The 20,893-nt window shown below is 42.1% G+C and overlaps 1 protein-coding gene across 1 annotated transcript in view; it reads left to right on the top strand.

Annotated features, from left to right (window-relative positions):
- Window positions 1-17,158, top strand: part of FBN1 (fibrillin 1) — a 238,359-nt gene extending 221,201 nt beyond the window's left edge. The window contains exons 60-66 of the mRNA XM_011967291.1: window positions 23-145; window positions 3,455-3,571; window positions 3,836-3,964; window positions 4,720-4,839; window positions 9,972-10,203; window positions 12,715-12,889; window positions 14,079-17,158. Coding sequence (XP_011822681.1) covers window positions 23-145; window positions 3,455-3,571; window positions 3,836-3,964; window positions 4,720-4,839; window positions 9,972-10,203; window positions 12,715-12,889; window positions 14,079-14,468 — 1,286 coding nt within the window. The 3' untranslated portion in view covers window positions 14,469-17,158. The remainder of the gene's footprint in view (window positions 1-22; window positions 146-3,454; window positions 3,572-3,835; window positions 3,965-4,719; window positions 4,840-9,971; window positions 10,204-12,714; window positions 12,890-14,078) is intronic.
- The last annotated feature ends 3,735 nt before the right edge of the window (window positions 17,159-20,893 follow it).

The raw sequence follows: 20,893 nt of genomic DNA, 5'->3' as shown, positions 1-20,893 counted from the left end.
CACTGTATTTCTTTGATCGTAGATCTGAACGAGTGCAACCAGGCTCCCAAACCCTGCAATTTTATCTGCAAAAACACAGAAGGGAGTTACCAGTGTTCATGCCCGAAAGGCTACATTCTGCAAGAGGATGGAAGGAGCTGCAAAGGTAAAGTAGAATTGACCATTGCCTCTCACCTAGCTCCCGACATATGGCTGCATTCCTTTGCCCTTAAGGACTCCACAGGCAAGCCGAAAGACCTGCTCTGCAGGTGGGAGGTGCTTCCCTGGGGTTAATGCCTCCATGGGACCTACCTCCTATGCTGGAGGGAGGGAGGCTAAAGCCAGGGAGACTGTGGAGGACCCGTGGGAGCAGCCATCCTCACAGCATGCCCCCTGGGCATCCATGGCGGCCATCCATGACGGTCTCAGAGATAGCAGGGCCAGTTCTCAGTGCCTCTAGTGGGGCAGATTCTTAATTGGTGACCTCTCTGCTTTCTGGTTTTTGTATTTATTCTTTATAGCTGTATAGTTCAGGTTTCCAGGGAGGTCCTGCCTCGGAATAATCAGTGCCATGATCCTAGAGGACATGGTGCCAAATGAATTAGGTGCTGTATCCAGATTTTTGTTCTGCAGAAAAAGTCCATTTCTGCCCTCTAGGAGCTTCCCTGAGACATAAATATCACGCAGAATTAAGAACCAGCAAAACTCTGGGCAGAAATCCCTTCTCAACCAGAAGTTATCCTTTGCAAAAATTTTTTGGTGTAAATTTACTCCTATAAACATCTTCCTCAACAATAAGAATGTTATATTTAGTGAATAGCACTAGTGAGTCATACTTAACAATAATTTGCAAAATGAGAGATTTGGAGAAGAAAAGGTAGACCAAGTGGTAGACCAAGAGATATCATGTCATGCCATGAAACTTTGAAGGAAATTTATAGAAACGTACAGAAGTAAGGAAGGTAAAGGGTAGAGTGGAGTCTTTTTTTCCTATTTTTTTCTCATAAAGCTTAAGTTCTTCCACTTACTTGGTATATATAACTAAATATCAAATGAATGACGCAGCTGTGTATACCACTGAATCTGAGAAGAGGCTAGAAGGGTGGAGGGTGGGACCAGCACATCCCCACGGAGATGGATAGGATCCAGATTGGAGGAGGGGAGAGGAGAGAAGTGGAGAGCAGCAAGAAGTTGGGCTCTTGACCTTTTTCCTGTGTCTGCTGAAAGGGAGAGTTAAGAGGCACGTAATAGAGGATGACATCATGGGCAACTGCCTGAGGCCTTCCTGCGCAGCACAAAGCCTGTCTAATCCTGTAGTTTGGGGAGAGGAAGTTGAGAGACCTACTTACACATTCTAACCATCTTAAATGAACAGTTGCTCATAGCTTTGTTCTTCTCAAATGTGGAACTTATTTTACATCTGGGGTCACTGTGAGTTCTAGGCAATGTGAAGCTATAACTCAGAGCCATAAATATATTCGTATAAATGAAGAACCAAATTCAAGGGGAAAATATGTCTCATTGTATATATTATCTGTAACAAGCAAAACAAATTTATAGCATTTTTTTCTAACCTCTGGGGGCAGAAAATTCTCAAAAGTTTCTAGCAATTAAAAGATGAAAAATGAAAATGCATCAATAAAGTTCTGTTTATGGCTTTAGGAGTGCAAAGAGCAACTGTAATTTTTACATGTCTACTCACAACTTGTCCCTTTTCCTATTTTTTCTCATAAGGTTCAAATTCTTCCACTTACTTAGTATGTATAACTAAATATCAAATGAATAGTGCAGATAGTTGCACCATGGACACTGAGAAGGAAGAGGCCAGAAGGGTGGCTGTGGGAGGAGTATGGGAGCAGCACATCCCCAATGAGAGATGGGTGGGATGCAGATTAGAGGGGAGAAGAGGAGGAAGGGCATTCTTGGAGGCAAGAGCAGCGAGTGCTGCTGTTCTTCATGTGCTGTACTCATGAAATAGTGTTAGGAGAAATCACTGAGTCATCTTCCTCACCTGCTGCAGGTGAGTTTCAGCCAATGTGTCATGATGCTCAAGCCAAGCTCCTTGGGCCATAGATAGGAGAAACCAGTCCACAGGCTCTGAGAAAGCTGAACAGAGAGTGCATATCAGTGAAGCTCTCAGCAGTGGAAAGAGCACAGGACGGGCTGCATTGTAAGAGAAGCCGGAACTAGGACAGGTCTTGGAAGGGTCTCTCAGTGTAGGTCCACTCTAGACATTACTCTAGCCAGGAACTGGCCCTGTGGAGTGGAAGCAGTCACTGGCAAAGCTAGTGATTTGATCTGCAGCTCCAACACAGTTGTGCAGAAGGTGGGGGCATAGTGGTTGAATTTGTGATAAAATAAAGTCACTAATGTTTTTTTCCTGAATATGTGGCAGTTTTTAAATTATCATTAAAATTTAGCTAGAAGTTAGAACACAGCATTTCATCTCTTGATAGTTTGAAATAACATTGGAGTTAAGAATGCAACTAGAAGTTGAGGCATTGAGGAAAGAGGCCTGGTCAAAGCAGAGGGCTTTATGGAGATGTGGGAAACAATGTTGGATAAACACTGGACGCAGTTGTCAGTTTTGGATTTTTGTTTTTCTTTATTTATTTTTGTTGTTGTTGTGTTTGAGACGAAGTTTCACTCTGTTGCCCAGGCTGGACTGCAGTGGTGCGATCTCAGCTCACTGCAACCTCTGCCTCCCAGGTAGCTGGGATTACAGGTGCGCAGCACCACACCCAGCTAATTTTTGTGTTTTTACTAGAGACAGGTTTTGCCATGTTGCCCAGGCTGGTCTCAAACTCCTGAGCTCAAAGTGATCAGCCTGTCTTGGCCTCCCAAAGTGCTGGGAATACAGCACACTCGGCCTGGAGGCAGTTTTACTAAAGTGCCTTTAGCTATTAAAATGAATTTTTCCTTTGCTTTGTTTCCTTCCTGATTGCTCAATTTTGTTTTATCCTAAGAAGAATCCCTAATTAAAGAAATCAGATTTTGTTTTTGACAACTTCATTTGAGTAGATTAAAAACAGCAAACAGAAAAGAACTAAGCCAGCAAATTAATTTCCAGCTTCAACATTTCTCTTTATGTTTTAACTTAAATAGATCTTTTCAATGCTCTGGAAAATTTGCAGAATCATTCATCTTTTACTTCATTTAAAAATTTGTTTAAAATGTCATGATTTATTTGAAATTCCTTTGTCGAGGAATTCCTGCATTTCTCCTATTAGAATTGTGTTTTCTTGGATCCCCCAAAGATCTGTCTAATTTTTTTGAGGGGAGGGTCTAAATGGACACCTTGTTTTATCTTTCAGATCTTTACCCCCTGTGTCTCTCCTTGCCTTTTGCTGTGGCTTCTTTCTAGTCAGGGTCATTTGAGACTTCCAAATCAAACTTGGAGCTGCTTCATAGGGGCGGCTTCCCTGATCCTGTTTTGTTGACTTGACTCAAATGCCTATCTTGCATTTTCTCATAGATCTTGATGAGTGTGCAACCAAGCAACACAACTGCCAGTTCCTGTGTGTTAACACCATTGGCGGTTTCACATGCAAATGTCCTCCCGGATTTACCCAGCACCATACGGCCTGCATTGGTGAGTAGGAGAGGAAAAATCCTACATGGAGTGTAGCGATTCTTTCAAGGGATTAATTTCTATTTCCTCTGCTGTTGGGATAAGAAAACAAAAGCTCAAAGAAATATATGAGTGCGTGTATGTGTGAGCACACCTGTACATGTATGTGAAGGGTTGTTGGCTTTATTTGGTCTTTTCTGAGTCATCCTTCTAACTTTCTTTTCAACGATACAAAGAGAGCTTTGGGAAATTTTAACTCGTCTTTGCCCCCACTGCTTCTCATAGATAACAATGAATGCACCTCTGACATCAATCTGTGCGGGTCTAAGGGCATTTGCCAGAACACTCCTGGAAGCTTCACCTGTGAATGCCAGCGGGGATTCTCACTTGATCAAACCGGCTCCAGCTGTGAAGGTGGGTGGAGACCTCAGCTGCGATCCAGCTGGTAAATCCTTGTGGCGGTGGCATGTGTGGCTATCGGCACCTTCATCATCAGCCTCTATGAGATAGCAGATCTGAGCCCAGGGGGGCACCCAGCTAAAACAGTGTGCACAGGTCCTGTATCTTAGAGATTCATGTTTTGTCTCATGCTTGTGTCTAACACACATGCCTTTCCTAAGTATTTCAAGACCTTTTCTGCTCCGTTTTTAATTTAACCTAATAGGGAATAACTCAGTCAAGAAAAATAGGCAGACTCTTGACTTTGATTCATTAATTTTCTGGTCACTGGGTCCGGAGCCATAAAGGGATTTCTCCCATGTGGACTAAACATATGAGGAATAGCTCTTCTGGTGACGTTTAATTAAAAGTTTAAATGATATTTTTAGGAGTTCATTGTGGCTTTGACACATTTTGGTTTCTAATTGTGGCACCAAAAAAAAAAAAAAAAACCAGCAAACACAAATAACTTATAACTTACAGAGCTGTCCCAGAGAGTGCCTTGGACTTTGCACTAATTTCCTGATCATTTTTATTTGTAGACTTTGCCAGGGCTCTCTGAATGTTTTTTCCTCCTTGGACTTGGCAGCAGTTCCAGAAGAGATATTCTTGAATTTTTTGGTGGTAGAATAATGTGTAGGATGTGTAGGGGCCAGATTTCTTATTAGAATCCGTGTGGCTTCAGAGAGAGATGTTGAGTTGGCATCATGGTGGCTCTGCTTCTTTTTCAGACGTGGACGAGTGCGAGGGTAACCACCGCTGCCAGCACGGCTGCCAGAACATCATCGGGGGCTACCGGTGCAGCTGCCCCCAGGGCTACCTCCAGCACTACCAGTGGAACCAGTGTGTTGGCAAGTAACTTTTCCTCACTCTCAAGATGCATGGCTATCAGCTGCTATGAAGCAAAACACTGCTTTCTTTCTGAAGCTGTAAATGTGTTATTGAAGCAACAAATACTCATTTAAAATTGCCCTAACCTGGTTGAAACCCAAGGGAAGTAACAGTCTTTGCAAAACAGCAAACTAAGAAGAAAAAAATTGTAATCAAGGATACTTTGAGAGCATCTGAAATGAAATGCCCCCAGAATTTCTTGAAGCCCAGTATCCTCCACCCTCCTACTGCACTGCTAGTCCTCAGCCCACACTTGAGTTATGTTAGCATCAGGGGTCAAAAAATCTTACTTATGACTGAAAAATATCAGCCAGCCAGAGGCTATTTTGAGTGACTTTTGGCCTGAAAATGCCAAAGTAGTTCTGTTCAGCTCTACACATTTTGGGGTAGAGTGCAAGCAGGAGACACAGCAAGATTTTTTCTTCTTTTTTTTTTTTTTCCAAGATTGCTAAGTTCTTTTGATAATTAAGGGAGAGCTACAGACTCTCTCATTAAATTGAAATGATGTCATCTTTGATTCTACAATGTCATGGGAAAATAACTCTTAATGCACATCACAGAATCAAAACATTATGAGTTTGGAGGGATACCAGAAGCCGTTTAGCTCAGGCACATTGTTTTACAGATAAAGATCTAGAAGTCCAGAAAGGGAAGGTAATATGTCCTTGCTCAGTTATGTAGTGACATGCTTGGAACTAGAATCCACAACTCTTAACTTTCTGATTAGAGCTGCCTTTCAAGTGTCACATTCACTTGTTTTTGTTCATTCAGCAAGTGTCTGTGGAGTGCCACTGCAAGCTTGGTGCTTTGGTAACCTGTTCTGGTTGCCACACTATTCGGTAGAGCCCTCCTTAGCGAAAACTCAAAGAATTACTGCTTCCTGGGTGTAGGCTCTGCATTGCAATGGTTCACTTTCATACAGATGAAGACATATTTGGTGTGTTTTCATTTATCAAAATCATCTCAGTCATCTAGTTTGATTGCTTTGCAGTGGCGCGTCGGGTTGACTGAAGTGACCCCTGTGCTATAGGAGTTTAGACTGCGCAAGTCTCTGGCTATCTGGTTTTAATCAAAATGTCTTTGTTCATTAGCAGCTCAGGGAGGTCTTTGATGTTAATCATCAGTTTCTGACATTGTTCACAGAACTTCCAGAGTGAACTGTGTTGATCCAGTACCCCGTTTATGAACCTTTCTGTTCTCATTATTTAGGTCTTTTTTTTTTTTTTTTTTTTTGAGGCGGAGTCTCGCTTTATCGCCCAGGCTGGAGTGCAGTGGTACGATCTTGGCTCACTGCGAGCTTCTCCTCCCGGGGGTTCACACCATTCTCCTGCCTCAGCCTCCCGAGCAGCTGGGACTACCAGGCGCCCGCCACCACGCCTGGCTAATTTTTTTATTTTTAATAGAGACGGGGTTTCACCGTGTTAGCCAGGATGGTCTCGATCTCCTGACCTCGTGATTCACCCGCCTTGGCCTCCCAAAGTGCTGGGATTACAGGCCTGAGCCACTGCACCCGGCCTATTTAGGTCCTTTTAATAATGCTGGAGCTAAGTGAAGAAACATAAGAGAGGAAAGGTATGTCGCTCCTGTACCTTATCCTCCTCCTCCTACCATCAGTCTGAGGATAGTAGAGGCGACCAGGCCATGCACTAGTGTCTTGGAGATTCTGCTCTAGTCTTGTGAAGATCATCTCCTGGCTGGACACTCTAAAAAAATAAGTTGATTTAGAAGTCAGAAGAAGTTTGGGGTTCTTAATGCCTCCAGCTGCCAAATTGCCCTCATAAATCTTGAGAATTAGAGTTATCTAGAATGAGTATTGCCTTGGGCTAAAATAGCTTCCCCAGAACCACAAGAAACAGAGGAAATCTCTTAGACCAGCCCTTCCTGGATCCTCACTCCCAGGTGGCTGGAAGTTCACTCTTTGGGGTAAGGAGGCCACCGATTCCATTGCTTTCTAGAAGTAAATTTCAAAAATTTAGCTTGCAGATAGACGGAGTTGACCCATTTTCCTCTAGAGAAAGTGAGTAAAGGAAAGCCCATCCTGCCTTTGTGAATTTTCCTATGGGTACTCCCTTAAGGCCACAGCTAACATGAACAGTGCAATCTGGATGCTGAAACCTTTGATTTTAGAGGACAGAGTGGTGGGTTTCAATCCACTTTTAAGGAGTGGTTTTCAGACTTTAATGCTATTTTGATAAAACTCGAATTGTCTCTTTTTATAAAACAAACAAAACCCTCGCCAATCTAAGTACCAACTGGAAGAATAAAACAAATATTTTGGAGTGTAAAAAAAATTCCTTGTGGAGTCATTTGCTCCAGCGTGCAGAGGATGAAAAAGGTCAGGAAGAGTGCAAGACATGTTAACCAAATCGTGGTGTTTGTATATTGATACAAAGGGCAAGTGCACAAACATGCTGTTTTTTAAACTGTAAACACTGAATATTTGCCAATTTCTTATTTTAATCTGTGCTCTACTCCATCCTACCTCTCCAACCTAGATAAGCAAGTTTAATTTAAACTTTATTAAATTCTCAGGGAGGGAAGAAAATGTAAAATAAAATATAAAAGAATGTGAAGGGGACGGGGAGAACTCTTGATCGTTGTAGTAACACAGATAGATGCTCAAAGTTAAAAAGAACCTTAGATCTAGCCTTCCCTCTTTCCTAATATGTAAATCCTTCTCTAACTTCCTTGCTTATCCCAGTTTGGCTTAAATATCACCTTGAAGGGCGCTCACTGTGTCCCAAGATAGCCCAATCTATGTGTAGACAGCTTCTAATACTTAGAAATGTCTTTTTTTGGTATAAAAAAAATCATTTCTCCTCCCTCTAATTTCTCACCATTGGTCCTACTTCTGCTCTTTGGAGGAAAAGACACAGAGTAACTCTAAGAATGACAAGTCTTCCCCCTCATATACCCACGCCCTGCAGGTTTTATTAGTCAGGGTCCCAGTGAGAAACAGATGGCTGAGGCCAACCAAAAGTGGGGGACAGGGGAGCAGAGCTTGCTCATGCTCCATAGATCAGCCACGTGGAGCCACGAGCAGGTGGAGAGGGTGGAGGATGGACATGGAGGAGCAAGAAGACATCAGCCCAGGGGTGTTCTCTCCACTGAAGTAAATATGCTTGGTTCTTCATTCTTTGTTTGACATGGAGCTTGGTGCCAGTGGTTTCTGTTGCTCTCTATTGCACACTTCGTCCTCAATTTAAAATAAGGAGAAATAACACAGACAATGTGTTGAGCACAGAAAGAGAAAGGGAAGAATGAGAAAGAGAAAATTGTTATTTCCATTTTAAGAGGCCTGGTGCCCAAGTGACCTTGGGTGGAGACTTGAAGGTCTTTGGATACAAAACATCTTCAGACAGGCAAAGTTAAGGTCAAAGACCTGTAGCTGAAGGGAAGGAGGGAAGAGAGAAGGAAGGAAGGAAGGAAGGAAGGAAGGAAGGAAGGAAGGAAGGAAGGAAGGAAAGAAGGGAGGGAGGGAGGCAGGGAAGGAGAGAAGGAAAGAAGGTAGGAGGGAAGGAGGCATGGAAGGAGGGAAGGAAGGAAGGTAGGCAGAAAGGAAATATGAGTATATACTAAATATAGACAAGTGAGAATCCTTCCCCACCACTTTTATCCACCTGTTTTCTAATTTTAAAAAAAAGAAAAAATAGATTTTTTGAGAAATAGTGTTTTTCTTTATAAATGAATCTGCCTTAGCAAAGAAAGTAAACATGTTACAGGAGAAAGGAAGCACCAGCTTAAATGTGGAGCATCTCTTGAGAGGCACTGTGGTATAAAGGAAAGCACACGGATGGCCTTTGCAGTCCAACAGACCTGGCTGTGAATTTCTGCCCCGCTGCTGCTGGCTATGACATCTTGGAAGAGTTTTCTGAGCCTCACTTTCTTCAGCTGTAAAACAGAGAATATACCGCTTTCTCAGGATTATTAGGAAAGCTAAGGAAATGAATGGGCAATGCCTGTATCCTATCTATCATAAAACAGGTATCTAATAAACATTCATTTGCTTCCCCTTCCTTGCTTCCATAGGAATTGGGTATTCACTAAGAGAAGGCCAATCTATCTACATTCAAATGAACGTACGGCTGAAAATGGGCTATGGCAGTTAAGAAACGTCTTACCAGCAAGTTTCCAACCTGCCCTGCAAAGGCAGGTCTACAAAAATATATTAGAGACTTCCAAAAATTATAAATCAGAAATAATGAGAAACTCATGGTTTTCTCCCTTCTAGTTGATTTTTTTAAGTAAGATTTCTTTTTCCTGCTTCTTAGCATCAGACTTGGCAGGTCCCTGTGGGTAGCCAGTCCTACAGCTTCTGTCTCTCTTGTGGGTTTTCCCCAATTACTGCTCGTGAAGTCTGCACCGATTCTCTTCCAGCCACACTTAGTTTTAGACAGGGCTCAGACACTCTGGGCAGGAGGCTGGTTTGAATAAGGAGGGAGCCGATTCAGTGATGGGAGCAGACATACCAGAAGGCATTATTCATCTCCCAGAACAAGTACCTGGGGGCTTTTGCAGATTTTTGAAAAGGAAGTCCAAATGGGGCAGACACTTGGGGCAGGATATCAGCCCTTGCCAGATCGGCACATCCTGAAATAGGCGGACAGGGAAAGCAGCCTGTGGGAAAATGGTTGATCTCTGCTTTTGAGATATTTGTCTCCTTGCTGGGCACTTGTGAAGCCAGGGCGCAGAGAACTGCAAGATTCCTTCCCTCCCACCTTGAACCCTAAATCCTAGCTATGGACCAGCACCATGTTGGTTTATGACTGGATGTTTCCATGGAGCAGAAGATACCAGTGTTGACTTCTGATGAGAACTGGAGTCTGCTGGTTCTCAGAATGCCATCCTCTAATGCCCTCTGCCTGGTGCATTTGACTTCATCTTCCATGTTTACTCACAACATAGCAAAAAGCCACATCCATGCCCGCATCTTCCTCTGCCGTTGCTCTCCCCACCCAGCCACCTCTGCCTGTCTTCCCTTCCTGAGAGCCTAGCTGAGGGCCAGCTGGCCGGCAGCGAGGGGCCAGATCCAATGTCCTCAATAGAAATCTCTGGCTGCTGCCACACATGCCGCTTCTTCTTTTCCGTGCAGATGAAAACGAATGCCTCAGCGCTCACATCTGCGGAGGAGCCTCCTGTCACAACACCCTGGGGAGCTACAAGTGCATGTGTCCCGCCGGCTTCCAGTATGAACAGTTCAGTGGAGGATGCCAAGACATCAATGAATGTGGCTCTTCGCAGGCCCCCTGCAGCTATGGCTGTTCCAACACCGAGGGCGGTTACCTGTGTGGCTGTCCACCTGGTTACTTCCGCATAGGCCAAGGGTAAGCACTGCTCTTCCTGGTCGTGGTTGGAAATTCTGTCATTCGTAATATAATTAAGTCTACTGAACTCAACATTACCTGTCCTAGCAGAGGAGGACCATGCTTTTTGTAATCCTAAAATTAATTCCAGTTAGCTTGGCAAAAGTTTTAGGTTATAGTATTTGAAAGGAAGCATCTGGATTTCTGGAAACATCAAACAGAGTAATGAAACTACATCGTAAATATCTCGCTATATGACTTCTCTATCTCATTCTCTTGATCTTCACGTCTTGTTGGGAAGTGATTCGTCTCTCTGTAAATACACCTCTGCCAACCCATGACAGAACTGGGCTCACCCTGGACACTACTGATCCTCTCTTCTCCTGGGGCAGGGAGGATTCTATCTGGACTTAAAATGCCTTTGTATCTAGCTCCTGTGAGGATAAGTCAAAGACATCCCTTTGGGTTGGAGATCATTTAGGTTTTAAATTATATTTTACATTTCAGACTTGAATGTACATTAAATATTACCAAAGGTGCATTGGGCATGAGAATTGAAACACTTACTGTATTTTCCTGGTAAAAACAAAAACAAAAACAAACAAACAAACAAAAAACACTTCACCAAATTCTAGGTATGTCTGTGTGAGAGTTGGGGCAGGGAAGGCCTATTTTTAGTTTACTCAGTGATTTAAAAGTTTAGTGTTAAGTTTTCAAAGTTTGAATCTTTTTTCCTGCTGAATTAATCTGGACTCGGGTGTCCGCCTAGTTTTAGCTGTCCTGAGAGGAAGTGCACATTTTAACTTTTTAATTAGGAACACGTAGACATTAAATATATATATACATTATGTACTCCCCCACATGCATGTACACACACACCCCCACACACATCCACACTTACACCGAATTATTAATGTAGCAGTCTTTGATTTCTTGACATACAAACATCAAGTGATTCATTTTGGATCTGGGTAGGTAGAAGAATGTTTCGTGGGAAGCACACAGAATGCCAGCAATCGGACACAAATTCCCAGATGTTTGTGTCTGGCTCTCAGTAGACTCATTCTTTATAGTTTTAATGCCAGAACCATTTTTTCCCAGCAAAAATTGTGACACTCTAAACTGGCTTTTGGCCAGTGGGATTTTGTAGTCACACTTCTTATAAGTGGTGCTCCCGGGATATGAAAATACTGGAAAGGAGTTCTGAGAAAGGAACCAAAGCCTGCAAATTTGCAGTTTACCTCCGAATAATGTAATCATTGTGTGAATGTAGAGGCATGCGCACACACCCACAGGCTGAGCATTTATCAGTTCATTCATTGTATTGTTTCTACATATTTCATGTTGCAAGATAAAGAGGAAAGGAAGTGTATTGGACTCTGGCAAGTTTGGGGGAAACAGTAGGAACCTATAAATTGCTTTGAAATACAACAGATACTCTGTTCATTGGCAACGTATTTTGAATCCTGAGGGTATGTAGGAAAATGAGTTCTAAAGAGCAGATCAGCTATTACAGAAAAACAGATAAATAATCTTTGGTCTACATTATGACCCATTGTTAGAAATCTACCCATTTAAAACAGTTTTGGCCCCTCTGAATCACTAGAGTGGACTCTGCCCCCAAATAAAGATTCTTTTAAGGACCATTCGAATGTTTCAACACATTTGGAAAGAGGAGCTTGATAAATACACATTCCAAGTGGCCTCTGAAATAGTAAGCAGAATAACAAAACAAGGTACTTGTGAAACATTCGAGCCTCCCTCCGTAACTTGGCTTTGATAACTGAAAGGCAAAGAAAAACAGCTGAACGAGTTCTCTCTTGGGCATGGGTTTGTTTATCCATCTTCACATGAGTCACAGCCAGTGGCCCTAGTGGTTTTGAATGACTTGAAACAGTTTCCCACAGTTGGGCAAGCTCTGATACATGCATTTTATATACTGCATATCATCATAGTTTATTATTACATTAACCTTCATTATCACCTGGAGCTTTCTTCTTATCCTCAGTAGCATCAGCAAAAGTGACACGTCAAGGAATAGGAGCAATTGCTCCAAAGCTTGAGTGAGGAAGAGTAATGATGGAAGTGGAGGAACGCAAGAAACCCAACAGTGATGTCTCATACCTCGCTCACTCCCATGGAGCCTGTTTCATAAAAAGAAGCCATTTTTATTTAGCCTCCCAAGTTACATAGCCTCCCTCATCGACTATTCTCTTGTTTCCACTCCGTGTCTCCTCCCCAGTATAAGTACTGAAAAATGCTTTCCATGTTAGGTTTGGAAATGAAGAGATAAATAAATATGCAAGACAGGGTCTTGATAGGCAGTAGAAAGAAATCAATACATTCAGGGAACTGGGAATTAGAGGCCAAACAGAGGACCTCAATGTCGTTCTCAGAACTAGCTGATCCTCCAGCGGACAAGCAAGGGCTGTGTCTCACAAGTGCAGGGAGCAGGCGTCACCAGAACTCTTGTACCACCTACCTTGTCTTCCCATTCTAATTAAAAACATCTACGCTCCCCTTCTGCTGCAGGCACTGTGTTTCTGGAATGGGCATGGGCCGAGGAAACCCAGAGCCACCTGTCAGTGGTGAAATGGATGACAATTCACTCTCCCCAGAGGCTTGTTACGAGTGTAAGATCAATGGCTACCCCAAACGGGGCAGGAAACGGAGAAGCACAAACGAAACGGAGGCCTCCAATATCGAGGTGGGTCAGAAGGTAGTTTCTCCTGATGTCTCCTGTAGTGGAAAGTCCTTCCAGATTCCTGTGGTTTCCTCCAAGGATGCTCCAAAGTGTGAAAAAGCTCCCCAGGGAGAAGCTCCAGACATTCCCTGAGCTCCAGGCTGTATTTTACAAGAGGCCGTGGGGCTTTCTGGAGTTTCTTGCTGCTTTTCGGGAGTGCCCATTTGAAGGTTTTCACATACTTGCTCATTTCCTGTGTCTCGCCAAAAAAGAGTCAAATACCCACCCAAAGTCTGCTGAAAGGATAAGGTCTGAGATCCAGGACAGCAAGTGGGCAGAATAGCGAAGTGACATAGTGCTCCCTACATAGGGACGCCAAGTTCTGAAAGCTAGAGGCTCCTGTACTGAAAAGAGCCATGTGGAGTGTGAGGGAACTTGGATCGTAGACAAAAATAACGTGGAGCTGAAGCAGCCTGGTCTCCTTTGCCTACGGCTGCTGCAGCCTTTCAGTCAACTCAGAAGTGCACAGATATTCACCCAGACCTCTGGCTCTGGGCCCATAGAATCCAGCACATGTGGTCCCAGAGGGGCAAGCAAGAAGCCAGGTGAAAAGCATTGCATATTAGCAGATCATCACAGTCAGGAAGTAGGCTCATAGGTGTGTCCTTAGGAGGAGATGGTTTTGCGTCAGTGAATCAAATTGAAATAGTCTGGTTCTTCCTATTGGTGCTGCAGCCCATCTGCTGTCGTTTAAGAAATGAGATAAGTCTTTGGAAAGAAAATAATCTATTAAAACAGTGGTTCTCAAACTTGAGCGTGCATCTGAATCACCTACTAGGTCTTGTTAAAACTGATTGCTGGGAGACATCCCCAGGTTTCTGATTCAGTCGTTCTGGGGTGATGCCGAGAATTTGCATTTCTAACAGATTCCCAGGTGATGCTGATGCAGCTTGTTCAGGGACTACCCTTTGAGACCTCCAGATACAAATGATTCCAACCTGCCTTTCTCCCTGACATCAGTTGATATTTTCAAATATTACAAATATGTGCCAATTTAGTACATTCGTGGTCTAAACAAAATGCTTTCAATATTGTATATGCAGCATAAGGCAGAAAATTGTATTAGTGTGAAATTTGAGTGATTTTTTCTTTAATATGACAGCTAAGTAGCATATGTACATTGCATTTAACACATTGCCATGTGTCTTTCCAGGATCAGTCTGAGACAGAAGCCAATGTGAGTCTTGCAAGTTGGGATGTTGAGAAGACGGCCATCTTCGCTTTCAATATTTCCCACATCAGTAACAAGGTTCGAATCCTAGAACTCCTTCCAGCTCTTACAACTCTGACGAATCACAACAGATACTTGATCGAATCTGGAAATGAAGATGGCTTCTTTAAAATCAACCAAAAGGAAGGGATCAGCTACCTCCACTTCACAAAGAAGAAGCCAGTGGCTGGAACCTATTCATTACAAATCAGTAGTACTCCACTTTATAAAAAGAAAGAACTTAACCAACTAGAAGACAAATATGACAAAGACTACCTCAGTGGTGAACTGGGTGATAATCTGAAGATGAAAATCCAGGTTTTGCTTCATTAATTCACCATCCAGAGACCAAATAATTAAAAGAAAAACAAATATAGATAGGTAGAACTATATTTTCCCCCAATCAGAATCATCATATCATAGGTACAATCTTTCACCAAGTAAATTTGTATAAATAAGCACTATTCGTGTATTACCAAAGCAAGGTACAGGTGACTACCCTAGTTCAAAACAACCACTTTCTCAGGCTTCTCGTGTGTGTAGCTAAGCTACCTTGACATATGTGTTGATTCTTGAAAACTGGGACATGTATTTCCATTGGGGGTTGGCCATTTATGCTGACATGCCATCCTTCCACAAACATACAGGAATGTGCTTTCAATTGATGGACTACTCTGTTTTTTGCAAATTTGTAAACTTTGCTTCTCCAAATACCAGTACTAGGTTGGCCATTTATGATACCTATTTGGTGCTAGTAAATTTTCAAACTAGATTTATAAATGCACTGTAATATTTACACAACTTAGAAACCAAATTACAAGTATTCAGTTCCAATACTTCATTAATTTCAATCAACCAAAGTTAGTTCAGTAGTTTATCTCAGTTATGAGTATAATACATTACATGTAAATTAAGTGTGTGTATACTGTAATCGTGCTATTTTTTATCATTGAAACATTTATAAACTAGAATAATAATGCCCTTAATGTGAGGGTTTGTAATGGTGCTTATTAAGACCAAAGACTTGTTAAATGTATACACCAAATGGTAATGAAATTTCTGTGACTGGCCCACGCGTGCATAGAGGTCTGGGAGGACCAGGAAACAGCCTCAGTGGCCAGAGGATCACCAGTGCATCCTTCATCACAGCATGTGCAATATGCCAAGATTACCCTCGGTCATTCCTGTCAACAAGGGGTCAATGTCATAAATGTCACAATAAAACAATCTCTTCTTTTTTTTAGTTTACCCCTTGGCTTTGTGTTCTTGCATGGATTTGGGGTTGGAGGGGCCATTCTGGATGCTAAATAAAGTCTCCTGGATTTAAATTACCCTGGGTCTGTTAGTTATGGCTTATAAAGGTACCAAATGTATAACCACTAGAAGAAAATTTAACATATAAGTTGATCCCTTGTTTTATCCATTGAAGATAACAGAGTCTGGTGTCATTAACCTGACTTGCTTGTGAGAAATTTAGATTGTAGAGTCATTTCTGAAACACGACCTAACTAATCTTGTGACTTTTAAACTTTCAGATTTAAATAGTTTTAAATATCAAGTTCAGTCATTGTCTTAGAGCACGTGAATTTCATTATAATAGATTTATCATGCCCCCCTCTCAAATACACACAGTTTTGGCAAGACTTAGGTGTTCTGTTCCATTTTTTCCCCTCTAAACATCTTTTGTTAGTCAATGCTCATCTAATTACAAAGGGATAATCCCAGACTGTATCCAATTGCTATAACTTTTGGTTTCTTAATGTCATAATTTTAAAAGTCTGTTTTATTTTAAGTGCAATATTGAGTATTTAGCTGTTAGGCTCATTCCGTTGATATGAAATAATTTTTTAAATCCCTAAGGGCAGGAAAGCATTTCATGGTAGTGAAAATAAGGGGAAATAAGATTGCTGCATGAAGGTGGAGGGTGGAGAAACTAGGTAGGACACAGGAACGTGCTCTCAAAATCTTTGAAGAGCTCAGCTGAAAAAAATGGAGTAGATTTGGCTCATACTATTCTGGAAGGTAAAACCAGGGTCAGCTGATGTCAGTCCCAGTTTAATACACACGGTCCCAATTATAGAGCTACTCACTGAAAGAATGGGTTTCCTTGCACTGTGGTGAGCTCCCTGTCACAAGATAGAAGAGTTTCAGTCTAGGCTTAATGGCAACCATTGGACAAAGATGCTTTCTTCCACCTAACAGGCCATGAACATCTTGAAGGTATTTTTGTATCTCTAATTTTGTTTATAATAGGCGCTCAACAGAATGAGCTGAATGGCTATTACAAAGGGGGGTTGTACCTTGGGTAAGAGGTTAAAATATAATTCAAAATTTCCGTCTAACTCTGCACCTATGGAACCATGTGATAGAGGTGTATTAAAATTGTTAGTGAAGAATATATAGCATATGGTAAACAACAGTTTGCATATGGAAAATGTCTTTGATAATTTAACCAGAACTGCATTATATTCAATAATGGATTTTCTTTATAACAAACAACAGGAGAAAATGGAGTTGGCACACAGTGGATCACTTTGATATTTTTAATAGTCCAAGTCTGGATTTTATTTATTCCAGAGCCAACAATTTTGAACAGCATATTTTCCATGTTTCTGACTGTAACAAAACATTTTCCTCATTGTTCCATTGTAAATATTCCTCTTGTTGGAACTCTTTTTAATCCTGAGATTTCAACCTGTACCTTTCAATTGTCTGTGACCTTTCAATTTCACTTTCAATAGTTGAAGAACTTGGCTTTGTAAATCTCTCAGAAGCTTGAAAATATCTTGTCTCTACCCCCTCAGCCCATTTCATTTGCCAATAATTATTTTGTAAGTAGGGTTGAAATGAACTCAGCTGGCCTTGTGAAATGTTTAAACTTGCACAAACAACTACATTTTTGTTCAACAAATAGCAGTTTACTCAGCCAAAATCACTTTGGACATTGCCATTACAAATACTGTTAAACTTCAGAAATCATGTCTGTAAATTAGATGAGCCAAAATAAAGGACAATTGGGTTGATGCTGTATTAGTATCCTTAAAAGTTATATACCCATAAACTGTTAGGGATTTTAAAATTACCGTCAACTTGGTCCACAGAATATACTTTATTCTGGTTTTAACTATAGTTCTTAGAGAACGGTATTAGAAATGTAATTATTATAAATGTAATTATTAAATGATGTAAGGACATTGTTTTTAAAGTTAGAAGATCATTACTGGCAGAAATATTAGTTTCACATTTATAGCTGAAGACAGATATTTACCCCTTGCCAGTTTAAAATAACACTTTGTAAAAAAGAAGAAAAAAACCAATTTACTTCATTATGCTTTTTTTTGAAACCCAATATGAGCCTGACATTACGTATGAGTTAGGAAAGGATTGTCTATATTATTCTAAGTTTTAGGGTTAGAGAGATAGAAGAAGGCCGTATATTTGATTTTGCAAATTTCCATGTGTATTCATGACTGGGTTTATTTACAGGATTGGATCTCAGTTAAAGGCATTCTCATAAATATCTGCATAAACATGAGGGTCTTGTACATTTGACACCCGGCATGCATTTGGCAAGACCTGACAAAAATCACAAAATCTGTTGTTTCAACTAACTGCTAATAAATCTAAAATGTTTTCTTTTTTTCAAACAAAGTCATAAACCTCGTTTTAGGACATAGGCTGCTTTGAATCCTTGATTCAAACCTGAATTATGGCTGGGCACTGTGGCTCACGCCCGTAATCCCAACACTTTAGGAAGCCAAGGTGGGCAGATCACTTGATGTCAGGAGTTTGAGACCAGCCTGGCCAACATGGTGAAACCCCATCTCTACTGAAAATACAAAACTTAATCACGCATAATGGTGCGCACCTGTAGTCCCAGCTACTCGGGAGACGGAGGCAGGAGAATTGTTTGAACCCAGGAGGCGGAGGTTGCAGTGAGCTGAGATTACACCACTGCACTCCAGCCTGCATGGAAGAGTGAGACTCCATCTCAAAAAGAAAAAAGAAAAAAAAATCTGAATTATAACCTCTACAAATGGATGTCAGTTTCATTTTTTATTGTTGGATGGTAGAAGGTGCATCCTTTTTAACTGAACCAAATTATAGCAGGTAAGTGGGTGCGATTTCTGGCCAGCTCCACCCTGTGCTGTCTATTCATTGTGATTTTTGATCTTTGTGACCATTCCCATTTCATAAATGAAGGCAAAATGATCCTCTCTTTGCTCCCCTGTGCCCCTTGTGGGTTGGTTATGGTGTCAGCTAGAAGGCATCAAGCCTTCCAAGTACTTCTGGAATCCATAGCTTGGGTTCAAATCTAAGTAACACAGAGGTGGAGATTTTAAGCAAAAAGCAGCTGCTCCATTGAGCGTTTCCTGACTTCCATATCCCACCTGATGTATTCTTTGCAGCTGTGCTGGGAGTTGCAGAAATAAGGAGAAATCTGTTTCCTTTTTACCCTGAAATACTCTCTTGGGGAGAATTAAATCAAACCTACATGATCAAATTTTTTCTTCTCCTGGAAATGGAGACGTTTGAAAACATCCTGATGATAATCACACATCCCATCAGTCCCGCTAGACAGTGACAGAAAGAGGTCACAGGCCTTTGTAGTTGTGTCTACATGGTGAACTCTGCTCTGTGTGGCCCCACCAGCTCTGCTATGGAGAAGTCCAGACCTGTCAGAAAAGATTAATGAGACCTGAATATATCAGAATTTCCAAGGCTCAACAGACGAGATTGGGTTTGTGTCTGTGTATTTTTGTAACTACATGAAATCAGCATGATGTGCTGCTCAGCCTTTCTGTCTTCAGCTGTATGGAGATGATCCCTCTTTGGGCAGGCCCGTGATCAGGCCGGGTGGCAAGCTCCTCCCTGAGGCCTGCTGCTTCCTGCGCTTTTGTGGCTTGGCTTCCGTGGGCTCTCTGGTGGGTCATTCACAGGAGGTGTGGTGCCTCCAGCGGAGGAGTCGGCGTGCTGTGGAACCAGCTCCCCAGGAGAAAATGGCTCCTGATCTCATGCCTACATGTTCACCCCCACAGGCCTCACCCCTGCCGGGAGAGGACATGGAAGCCAGGTGCACCATCCTTAAAAGCTGATGCTTTCAGACTTGATATTTTTTTTCGTAGCGTCAGTGATCCCTGGTTTACAGAGCTTTGACCTTTCTGTGGGCTGCAAAGAAAGTTCCCTGAGAGCTCATTTTGCTCCTGAGGAGCACCTGCCTGAGAGTCCTGATACTGCAGGACATCTGGGGTCAGAAAGCTGTGTTGAAGTCTTAGTTCCATCCCTTTCTAGTTATTCCACCCAGGGCAACTCCTTGCTGTCTCTCAGCCTTGTTATTGTGGATAATAGTAACACCTTCCCTATATCTTTGCAGGGCCATTGTTACCCACTATATATAAAAATCTAACACTTCTGTAGAACTTCACAGTTTTAACAAGCACTTGTGAACTGTGACCTCTGATCCTCAGTCCTCACCTCAATCCTGGATTTTTATCATCCTCATCATGCACAAGTTGGGGTCTCTTGCCAAAGGTCTCTCACACTAAAGAGTTGTGACTGAGACTAAAAACGCCAGATCTTCTGATGACACTGCATGCCCAGTTCACTGTGCATGCCAGAAGAATGAATAAAACGTAACACAAGAAAGCAAAATAGGAATCTGTAAGCTACAAATTACATTTGTGATTCAAGATCTAGGCTTCTCTCTGCTCTTCTAGAAACCAAGAGAAGGCCGAGGAGAGGGTGAGCCATATTGTTCTCAGTCCTCTTGCTCCTCTGCTTACTCCCCTCCCTCACCCCTCCGTAAATCCCATCATGGCCCCTGTAACCGGCCGCTGCTAAAAGAGGCCTCTGATGGCAAGGACTGGGCCTGCTTTGTCCTTGTAGCTTTATCACCCAGCTCAGTGCCTGGCACATAGTAGGCACTTAATATGTGTTGAAAGGATCAATGACTGAGATTAGGAGAAGGAAAATAGGTTGCTCTTCTGCAGAGATTTTTCCTATTTCTCCTCTCTGTCTCTTCCTCTTCATCTCCCTCTGTTCCTTTGTTTTTCTGAAAAAATATTTTCTGAGCACTTGCCTTGAGCCATCTGCATGAAGCAGTAGAGACAAAGCTGAACGAAGCCAGGTTCCTAGCGCAGAGGTACTTTCAACTAAGGGGTAGCAGAGCAGCTCTCTCACAGCGCTAGTCTTAGTGGGGATGTGAGCCTTTGAGGCTCTTAAATGAAGTAGCAGGGTGTATGATCTTCAGTGCCGTGGTCCCAGAAATCAGGAGGCAAGCTATGCTCATGTAGTACGTTCCTTCTGACATCTGTAAAGCCGCGTGTCTAGATCCTCATGAATCACTGAAATTAAAACACCCTTCTAACCTATCTCCCCCATATAAAGCTGTGGTAATTTTCACATAAAATGGTGGTTTTCAATGGTGAGTTCATTTTTAAAGTTAAATTTCTATACTTAAATGAAACTTACTCTGAAATCCAATCCATAAAATATAAGCAGAGCTTCGTGGGTTAAAGCAAAGCTAGGCAGCCTGGAGACACTCACTGCCTCCAAGATAATTCTTATTAAAAATTATAACAAAGACTGAGTGTGGGGGCTCATGCCTAGAATTTTAGCAGTTTGAGAGGCTGAGGCAGGTGGATTCCTTGAGCCCAGCCTGGGCAACATAAGGAGACCCTATCTCTATAAAAAATACAAAAATTAGCCAGGTATGGTGGCACATGCCTGTACTCCCAGCTACTGGGGAGGCCAAGGCA

The sequence above is a fragment of the Mandrillus leucophaeus genome, unplaced genomic scaffold, assembly GCF_000951045.1.
Source record: "Mandrillus leucophaeus isolate KB7577 unplaced genomic scaffold, Mleu.le_1.0 Scaffold798, whole genome shotgun sequence".
In the NCBI taxonomy this organism is placed as follows: Eukaryota; Metazoa; Chordata; class Mammalia; order Primates; family Cercopithecidae; genus Mandrillus; species Mandrillus leucophaeus.
Note: the sequence above shows the minus strand (reverse complement) of the source record. Positions and strands in the feature narration are given on the sequence as shown.